Below are 10884 nucleotides of genomic sequence, written 5' to 3'. Positions count from 1 at the left end.
ATATTATAACGTTGGAGAAAGGGTATTCCGGGATCGCTTCAGACCTCGTTAGAAAACAGTCCGATTTTTCTCTCGTGATCCAAGTTTGAAACATAACTCAAACCGACGCGAGTACACGGCACGATCTTTTTCGTTCGTAAGAAGAAAATTTACGGTGGATTATGAATTTATATTTTGATGGGAGAAGCAAGAATTAATATGAAAAAAAAATTGGCTGATAATAATGTAATAATATAACGATAAATAAATAAAACGAGACTGTGATATATAAATAAATGGTCACCAAAATTCCAAATCACTTGTGGAGGGTTAATTGTTCGCCACTTTTTACAAGTTTGACTTTGCGACAATTATGTCTTCTCCTTTTTATCAACAGTTGGCTATTTGGAAATTCTATATTAATTAGAAGAGACTTTTAATTTTTGCCGGAACGATTGAAATATGACGTTTGTCATAATAACGACTCTTCTTTGAGCCACTCACCACTTAAGAGGGTATTCCCCTTTGGAGACGTTATTTTTAGGCCATTTTTCGGATAGAAGATTATCGGACAATTATAAATCAAGAAACTTGAAATTTTTCGTACACCTTTAGTCATGTTTCAGGAAAGCACAGTGTCATTTTTACGTAATTATCTTAATTATTATTTAAGTTATTACACATTTCTGAATGGCTGCCACGAAGAATCAAAGATAATCTTAATCCATACGAGTGTTCTTATCGTCCCTACTAAAATAAAGCAAAAAGAAATGAATTTTGATTTTAAAATATCATTTTTATCATCAAAGCTTTAACTTCTTTAGGCAAAAAGAAAAAAAAAAAAGTGACAAATTACATTTCCAACAGCTGATCACTTAGAAACTCTGCATTAATTCCAACGGACTTTCAATGTCACCAGAACGATATTCCAATTAAAACGCGAAATTATTTGTAACAATAACAACTCTTCTTCGAATCGTCTCGCTATATCGTAACAAATGATCGAAACGTGCTCGTTGATCAGCTAAAATTGTCGAACAAAGCGAACATAACCTTGCCTTCCATTTCCTGTCCACGATCACGGTTACGTTTGAAAAAATAAAAGATCGTTCTTGGCTCTCCGGGGCAATTATTTAACAGGTAACGATCGTATCATGGAGGAAGAACAAGGTGTCCTCTTGATCCTTACATGCAGCTACTTAAAAATCCAACGACAAACATATTCTCGATCGATCGACGAGTATACCTTTTTTATCCATACCAGCTGCAAAAGGAGGAGAGATGAAAAGAGAGACGCACACACATAGATACATACAGTGTAGGTCGATTTTAATGAAAGAAGAAGATATCGAAGGAGTTAATTCGCGGATACGAGAGGATACACGCGGTTCAAAGTATCCGTTTAAAACGGATCAAAGGGAAGTTATTCTTGGCGGAAAGATAAATAGATTTCGTTGCTCCGTAAAGATGCTTTATAGACCAGACACGTTAGAATGAAGTCAGACAAGGGGCATGCACGTAGTGTGTAGCCTAACGTTTTTAGTATCTAGGAGTGCAAAATTAGTAAATTTTCTTTACCAGGATAGAGCTGCAGCTTCTTTGCCTCGTTGATCGCCTCCTCGTAGAGGACCTCATGCTCTAGAAAGTATTCCTCGTCCGGATGATGATTCACAACTGTGACAGACTCGAGATCACCGAGGATCAGGATTACCGTCAGTACTATGAATGCAGCGGTATTGCTCATGCTAAGGCTTCTTCTTCGACATTTTCGACGGCGATCGATATCGTGGAATTTTTACGCTAATTCCACCGGTATTTGATGCTTGAAATAGAGAAATGTAGAAATTGATCAGATTGAAGGGATTTTTGTTTGCGTGTGTGTTAACCCTTTTGTGGTAGGATCTTCTTTTTTTTTTTTTTTTAAAGAGTTTCTTAGTTATCTAAGGATCTGTAGTAGTCCGTAGTGGATAGTGAATTGAGGTCGATTTTTATTGGGTACGTTGATACATGATTCTGCGCAGTTTTCCATCAATAATTAACCCTTTACCATGTAACGACGAGTCACACTCGTGGTGCAGGTTATAGTGAAGATGTGACGAACGAAGGATAATTGTATTTCTAATCAGTTTGCATTTTAAAGCTAGATTCAGATTTAGTTTGAGTCTGACTGTTGCAAAATACAATATTTTGATTCTTTTATTTATTTAACGCTGTATTAAGATAGTGAATAGTGGAGGCTGTCACACGTAGCAATTAAAAAATCTAGAGGTTAACTAGTGTCGTTATTTCAATTTTACAATTTACTTTTTCTAATTTTTTTCTTGTAGTTCATTTCTAATGTATTCAAATTTATCATTTCCAATATATAAATTTGTAAGTTTAGCTGTTTCAAATTTATAAAAATCATTACTCTTTGAATTACAGTGTCTTCATTTCGAAATAATTTATTGATTTATTCATTTTGGAAAGATCGAGTGAATAGGGGAAGACCGCGGATTATGATTTACTTTATAGTATACAGAGTTAATTAGCTTCTGAAAAAATGATTTATCATTCAACGGCCATGAAAATTTTCGTCGTTTAGCGGTGTTAAGCCTAATTACCAAGGAAATGTATTTTAAACATAAAAAGATCAGGATCGATCAAGTGCTTTGGCGGTAAAATTTAAAAAGTGAAATTAACCCACTTTACCACCTTTTGGAATGGTTGAACAATTGAAAATATAAAGTTAATCATTTCCAATCGATACTTGTAGGATATCTTTCTAGTTTCTAATAGTTTTTAATTTCGATCGCATTTCCTTGTTATATGATTCCTTCTTTCTTTCTTTTTTCTTCATTATCCAAACTCATTCCATACGCATAGTATAATGATTGTCACAACCGGAAGTGTATGCAAGATTACGGGATAAGAATGCCGGTTGGGCAGTGCCGTATGAACGATAACGATTGCCGTATTATCATCATCCAAGGTGAGTTGTGAAAAGGACCCTTTGTGCCCAATGTGTCACCTTCTACCAAAGGTGTTCACTTTGAATATTCTTCCGGCTGTGTAAACCGTTCCGACTGTTTGTTAGTTTTTCCCATTAACGTTGTTAAGTCACACGTGATGAAAATCTGTCTATTTAATAGGAAACTTCGTCACTGATCAACTGATACTGTAATAAACGTATTCGGTGTTGAACAATTGAATATAATGATATATCAGCGAGCTTGTATACAGGGTGGGCAACGTGAAACCTGATTATTAAGAAACCAACTTGAAATATTTAACAATTGTTAACCTGTTAACTGTGTTCACCTTTCAAATAGAAATTGGATCTCTCTAGTTTATTATTAAAAATGAGTAAAAAGTGTAACCTATTTTACAGGCGTAACAGTGCAGTTAACAATGAACAATCCCTCGATAAATAAATTATTGTGTTCTGAGTATCGGTCTTTAATTGAGAATAGCCATAAATTATTTAAATAATTGAAACAGAAGAAAGCAGTCGAACTTGTCCGTAGAATAAATCTTTATTTGTGAAGTATAGAGTAACTGGCAATTATGGTCGTTAATAACCAAGATGTTGATGCGATCTTTATTGTATTTAAAAAAAAAAAAAGGGTTATTTGATCAATATTCGAAACGCATGAATTATTATTTGTTAATAAGTTCACGAGCTGTCTAATATAATGTAGACGTTGCTGAAACGTGAAATTTTTAAATAAGCAAAAAAAGTGTTGCAATAAAATTTAGTACGTTGGTATCTTAGGTATTTTTTTTTTTTTTTTCTATCATGATAGAAACGTCATCAAGCAAAATTACAACGCAAGTTCACGGTAAAGCTATATAATTACATGGACTTATCTTTACATCTGTTATTCAGACTAAACCAATGTTTTAATGTCGCAGACTGCGCACGAAACACACCGTCCGCTCGAACCCGCGCGGTTTTGATATCGATCGCATAATTCATTTCATTTTGGGACTGATTCATCCCCTAGTTACTACGTACATATATTCTACGCATTCGTTCGCTAGATCTATTCTGTCTTTTTCAAATATTTTTTTTACCTGGAGCTCTTGGTTCACCTGCTTTCTTCTTTTATCAGCAAATGTAACTGTTACGACACGTGTATGTAACAGATATAAATCCTTTCCGGTGTGAAATTGTTAAACTTTGTTATTGAAACGTTAAACAATTAAAATACTTTAGTATGTTTTCTTTCTTGATAACAAAAAAAAAAAATGCAGTATTTTTTAAAGTAACGAAACTACTTTGGTATTTTTAATAAATAATTTAGTACCTTTTTCTTTTTAAATTATGAAAATACTTCGGTATTTTCTTTTTAGTAACTTAGCAAGAGCTCTAGTGAGAAAAATATAGTAAGGGTGATTAAAATGTGCGTAAATTTATTTATAGACATTCGAATCGGTGTATTTTTATGCAAACAGGATGACGATCAAATAAGTCCAGCACAGCCATAAACGCAAAGATTTAAACAAACGGGACAAACGATCCTGAATATTCGACAAAAATACTGACGTCAGTTTATATGTTAGTGTAACATATTTCACTGTATCCAGCATGCTCGATAAAATAAACAATTTTGCTGAAATAAGATAACTCTGACAAAAGCTTATGTAACGTAAAATCACTCGACAAATAACTTCAATTTTTCCTTTTTTAATCAAAAAAATCGTATTAACGTTAGAAAATAAATTGCAACTCTAACTTAAAAAGAGACAAACATGAGAAAAATAACTGAGAGCAAGTAAGAGAATGGTGCAACGAAAAAACGAGATAAGTTGAAGAAGTAATATTCGTGAGTGAGTCACGATGACAAAGACAGATGATCGTTAATTAAGCCCAATTAAGGGCCCTGTACGCGAAACACGGATGTCTTGACTTTTCGAATCAAGGTGGCATCGTGGAATGTCTTCCTGTTAATTATTCTTCCACTTTTTACAACCGATCGTTCGCCTATTCTTATCGTCGAACAGTTGGGAAGAAACATCGCCCCGAACGGTCGATATTTACCACAAAATGGTTAAGACAAGGCGTAAAGTTAATTAAGGTATTGAACGCGATATGACGGAAAGCGGACACGGTTTATCTACTTGAAGCATTACGTCACGACAGTGCTCGTTTTCTTAGGACTTACATTGAAGAAGACAACGACGACGACGACGAAGAAGAAGAAGAAAACGTAAAGCAACTGTGCAAGAATAACGACAAGTATATTGAATAATGTCGAGTCAAGGTTGGTTACAAAACTATATTAATGTTGTAATTTTTACGATGCGACCTTTCACCGTAACAAAACGAGCATCAATGGCAAGGTTTCAATTAGGTGTAGGTGTATTTACTATATTTTTCGTACCCTTCCTTTCGACTGCATTTGGACGAAGAATGAAGGTGATTGAACGTCGTATTTTTTAAGCTGAATTATGTGGTATTTGTTCTTTTCTTTCTTTTTTTCTATTAAGATGTATAGAAATATTGGAAATGATTTGTAACTGTTGTTGTAAGTGAATTGGATTGGTACAGATGATCGCATACTTTTTCGTACCATTTATATTTTTCAAATTGAGCAATAATTAAATACACGAGTGAAATTAACATTTTTTTCATTACGAAAAATCGAACGTAGATTGCATATTTTTCAGATCGAGCAATAACTAAATCACACTTCTTTACGAAAGATCGAATATTGTTCGAATTTTTATTAAGATTTTTATTAGATAAAGTCGAACACAATATCGACGTGTCGATAGGTTTGATCGTGAACGAAATTACGAAAAATGCAGTATTTCCTTCGAATTAAAAATTATTACGGGCGAAACACGTGTTTTCCAGTCGATAATTAACCTACAAATGTTTACACGTGTCAAGAGATCCCTTCATCTTCTTATCTTAAATATTGCGACGAATAAAGATGTTCTCTCCTGTTCGAAAATACACATGGACACTTGTAGCGCTCTCGCGCGAGAAACGAAAGTGTGTAAAACAATCCGTTCGTATCTAACCTCGTATTTAGTTGCATTTTCGAGAAGAGCTACTTTATCTCCCGCTAACCTTTGCTCTTCGTCGAATAATCTCTTTTTTTCCCCCCTCTTTATTACGAAAACGAGGGAAAATACTCGATGTGTGAGGGGAAGTTATCATAATTATCGACATTGCGTTTTTATGTACATAGTTGACACTGGACCTAAAAGTGAATGCAGTATTTTCTACTCTTTCGAATAATTCTATCTCTTTGGAAAAGTTATCTTATTACGATACTAAATCGTGCGCATTTTTTCCGTTATTCGGTAAAACAGAACATGAAAAAGGTTAATTTCTCTTACCATTAAATCGACCTGTTCACCGCGCACGTATGATCCACAAATGGAAATCCACTTTCCACGAGCTAATCCCTCGAAATGTCATGTTAAAAAATCCACTAGTAGCACTTAAATGGTAAATGTCGAATCGTAACTTGGGAGAATCGTCACGATTGCAACATATTCACAAAGATGCGAAACCCGGAAAGAAAACGTGAGGAAGAACGATCGTTTTTAACAGTTGAGATAAACTGTTGCCCGTTGTTTGTGAAACCGATAAAAAACGTGCAGTGGTTAGGAAAAGTGTGTCGGATTGGGTGACGTGCGCGACCGTCGAAGACTACGGGCTACGTTGAACTGTCGGCTGAGGGCTGAAAAGAGTATTAGGCACAACCACCACCACCACCGTGCTATACTACTGCTACTACAGCCACCGCTACTATGACACTTGTATTGTGTTGTCGTTTTCCTGTCGCTACGAGTAATTCGTTTCGACAAATCGAATAAAAATCCTTCGTTCGATTTTTTCGTTTCTTGGAGAAATATTCACGTTTCGCGAATTTCGATTTGTTAGATCCTACCCTGCGAAAGGTTAACTTACGTAAGCAGTATTTTTCTTCATTTTTCAAGCATTGAAATAAATAGGATGCTTTTGTTTTTTTGTACATTTATTACACAGTTGTTGAATAGTCTTTGGTGCTATGAAATTGTACAGTAGATGTGGTTTGCATTGAAAATATTTACTGTTAAATACGTAGTTTTGAAATTTTTCTTACAAATAAGGAACGTGTTGTTTCAATTTTCGAAGACATAACCTCTTTTCGCAATTTTTTATTTTACCTTTTATTTCGATTTAACGTCACAGAAAGTTATTCTAAATGTATTTACTTAAAAGCCACACTTATACTGCAAGGTCTTACAACAAGATAAAACACAATTTGTATTCGTGCGTGAAATAGATAGGCGTACATAAAAATGTAAGTTATTAAAGACAGTCCTCGAAACGTCGTTACAATTTTATAACTTGTTTTCTGTCGTTTTATTTGCATAGATGGGTTCAAATATTCATTGCACAATCGAATTAAAAGCGTACAAATATTATGACTCTTGAAGATATTACACTATTTAACATATATGTATCGAGTCACGACTGGCAATTAGTTCTCGAATCTATTCACAGTTTAATGCAACGCGCTCACGTGCGCACTTTTGCTGTTCAGCAGCTGAGGACCCTACAACCAGGAATACGTGCTTCCGAGTATACGAATACTTAAACATGCAACCATTCGTATAAATCGCTTTACGACCCCACGCTGGCACAAAAATTGTATGCACAAAACTGTGATCCGAAATTAGACACGCCAGCAATGGTATATGCCAATTTTCCAAAATGAAATGCAAAATAGGAAACATGTATTGTTACAAATTCAATTCACTGGAAAGAACGTTTATCTGAATAATATTATTCAGTGCATTCTGAAAAATTGACAACAGCTGTGAAATAATAGTCTAAATTATCGTTGGTAAACTAATAATTTATAAAGAGCAAAAAATTATATTATTGTAGGTATTGTTTAAATTACTGGATCGTTTTGTAAATCCTTGCAATGTTTGAGCCATTGTTTTTTTTCTTAACTAGTTTTTTGTGTTAAAGCATTAAATATGTACTTCAGCAAACAGATTTTTGCTTTTGCACATATTTTATAAAATGTGTAAGGTTCAAAGTGGTTGGAAAATTACATACGTTAGGAGAATAAATCAAGTATGAATAATAAAGAGAAGAACAATCAAATTTTGGATAATATTCGTTTAACCTTAATGAATTTTTATTCTCAACGAATTTTTAACCTAATGAATTTTTATTCTTAACGAATTTTTAACCTAATGAATTTTATTTTTTTACCAAATAAATACAATATCAGCCGTACATAATAGAATCGTTATTTTTACAACAAAAAAAATCGTATTTATGAATACGCATCGTGGACGATTAAACACGTTATACATGGAACACTCTTGCAATGCACACCTGGATTTTGGTAGGTATGGGATCAGTGTACACACGCGTACAAAGGCGCCGTGAAAGGACTTTTATAAGAAAGCATGGAAAGCCTTGCGAAGAAGGGTCCGCTTACGTTACTTATTGATTTTGTTGGCGAGACCTTGCATAGGTTCACTTCTGAATCTAGTATTAACATCTTCAAAAGATATTTTCAGCTAGATCATCTGTAAAAAATTTTCATTTTAATAAAATAAGCAGAAAAAAAAATGATAAATACTTCTGTTGTTGTATTAATTGAAAGATAAAAATATCACAGGTGTATACTTTTGTTTGCTTTATCAAAAATATAATTCAACTTACTAATTGAATATTAATAGTAACAAACATATTTAGCTATTTATTTTTAGTCTTTGTTAAACTTTGTTAAAAATTTATCCAAAACTTATCGACAAAATTACGATGCAGTATTCAGTTAGAAATGTCGAGAACTCCTTATTGATCCTGAAATTCAGTTATTTCCGATGGAACTTGACAAGGACATTTCTGGTAACGAATTATAGCTAAATAGCATTGAATATGGAAGAAATAGATTTTCAACCAATGATTCCCCTGGCTACCCGCATCATGTTCGATCTTATGTTATACTTTGCACATCTGTTTTTCTATATGATAATATACCACAAATGTTTCATCGACAAACTAAATGTTCTGATTAAAAGGTTACCAGCAAGTGTTTCAAAAATTGATTAAATAAACCATAAAGTAACGCGTCGGAATTGAAGGTAATTCCTTCGAAACGTTTCGTTTATATTTCATTTATTGTGGGTGTGCCGGTGCCTAGCCCTCGCACGCTCCACATACGTTTTACAGTGACACACCCTGTATGTGGATCTTGAAATGATCACGTAAAATGCAGAACTTGTAGCCGCAATACGTCTGTTTACAATATGTAATGGAAAATCTGACTGACACTCGTTATCCATACGCAGTAATGGATAATGAAAGTTAAAAAGAAAAAGAAAAGAAGTATACTTATAAAGTTTAAAAAACTCTCATACCATACGTATTTCGTAATTGACATGCAATGGATTTGCATAATTCAATAAACATTAAAACAATCCATAATTATACTGATAATTGCTTAAAAGTACCATTTACGCTCATAAATATTTATTTTCGATCTTGTTTGACTTAAAAACAAAAAAAAAAAACACATTATTTACATATGTATGTATTTTCAGTCGTAAAGAATAATAAAACGAGCAATGAAATTACTTCTCCCGAAACTTTCCAGAAGTCTACGTTTGGTAGATGTATTTGTGTTTTCGGGTTTCTTCATCAAATTTGTGGATCTACATTGATATACCGGGTTCTGTTCACTATAAACTTACTCTTGCCTAGCTGTTTACTTTTTCTACGCCAAGAAAACTCTCTTCCAGGCTAGACTGTTATATCTCAATGAACGGTTTATTTAGTTTCCTGTAGTGTTAAACAATGCATGGACGAAAATGAGCGTAGGCGATAATACGCGCATGCTCGCTTCTAACTATTCCACCAATTAATTGCGCAACCTTTAAACGATAATTTCAATGGAGCCAATTTATAACATACTGTTCTCCACAAAAGTGGAAACGTTCTCTTAAACGATTAAGAATTTTTTTCACACTTGGAAGTTTAGAATTAAAAACTGTAATCACGTTTGTGAAATGTATTAAAAATTATCTGTGATTATTAAGTGTACGATGATACAATTTTGCACTATTGAAACAAGAAAATTTTCGTTTATAAGAAAACATAATAACTCCTTGTCCATGAATCTATAATTCAAGCTAAGTAACTATTTAATTTACTTAAATAATATAAACAATTAATGATCGATAACGAAAGTGCTTTAAAACGACTTTCTATTTTTATTTATTTTGATTCGTTATCTACGTTATAGCTATGTACAATATCTAATACATGCATGAGACCGTATAAAAGTTATCTACCTGTCAAATTTAGCTTATTAAGCACATACATCTGCATATTATGTTGCACTATCCCTTTCTTATAATTTGTTCCTTTTGTTTATGTGCCAAATAAGTTTAAACGCACGTTTCTACGTTACAGTTGCACGTCATTGCAGTAACTGTAAGGAATTTAAGAATACATGCGCAAATGAAACTATGGTGTGTCTCAAGCCGCGTCACATATAGTTTGTGCAAGATTGCACAGTTCAAGCTGGAAACGTCAGCACTCTAAATAGAAATGTTTCAAGAGAAGTAGTGGAAGGGAAGGCATGGATCGTCTTCGTGTACGCAGAGTTTATTATTTTACGATTGAATACTGAAGAGTAAACTTTTTTTTGCATCTCTAATATCAAATTAAACAATAAAAATGTCATCCGAGCCTATTCTGAATCCTGTAAGTATTAATTTTTTAAATTAGGTAACTATTTCATCTAGTAATACCAGCAAAATAACTATCATTGATCTAGAAAAGATGATATCCGCAATGCTGATACAATCGCAATGTGTGTATCAAATTTATCGATACAACGATTGAACTATTTAGATAATTAATTTTTATGGGTATTTTGACTTTTTTACTTT

At 33.4% G+C, this 10884-nt stretch overlaps 2 protein-coding genes across 3 annotated transcripts in view; one reads left to right on the top strand and one right to left on the bottom strand.

Annotated features, from left to right (window-relative positions):
- LOC108575373 overlaps positions 1-6417 on the bottom strand; it is a 12849-nt gene extending 6432 nt beyond the window's left edge. Inside the window, exons 1-3 of one of the 2 annotated variants that reach the window (XM_017938148.1) lie at positions 6313-6417; positions 1558-1801; positions 1226-1243 (exon numbers count right to left, since the gene is read on the bottom strand). In XM_017938148.1, coding sequence (XP_017793637.1) covers positions 1226-1243; positions 1558-1723 — 184 coding nt within the window. In that variant the 5' untranslated portion in view covers positions 1724-1801; positions 6313-6417. The remainder of the gene's footprint in view (positions 1-1225; positions 1244-1557; positions 1802-6312) is intronic. The other variant, XM_017938147.1, reaches the window with a different exon arrangement.
- A 4086-nt stretch (positions 6418-10503) lies between these two features.
- The window catches only part of LOC108575345 (galectin-9-like), a 2379-nt gene continuing 1998 nt past the window's right edge, over positions 10504-10884 (top strand). The window contains exon 1 of the mRNA XM_017938112.1: positions 10504-10696. Coding sequence (XP_017793601.1) covers positions 10670-10696 — 27 coding nt within the window. The 5' untranslated portion in view covers positions 10504-10669. The remainder of the gene's footprint in view (positions 10697-10884) is intronic.

The sequence above is a fragment of the Habropoda laboriosa genome, unplaced genomic scaffold (assembly GCF_001263275.1).
Source record: "Habropoda laboriosa isolate 0110345459 unplaced genomic scaffold, ASM126327v1 scaffold143, whole genome shotgun sequence".
Lineage (NCBI taxonomy): Eukaryota > Metazoa > Arthropoda > Insecta > Hymenoptera > Apidae > Habropoda > Habropoda laboriosa.
The sequence above is the reverse complement of the archived record's forward strand: the minus strand, read 5'-3'. Positions and strand labels throughout refer to the sequence as shown.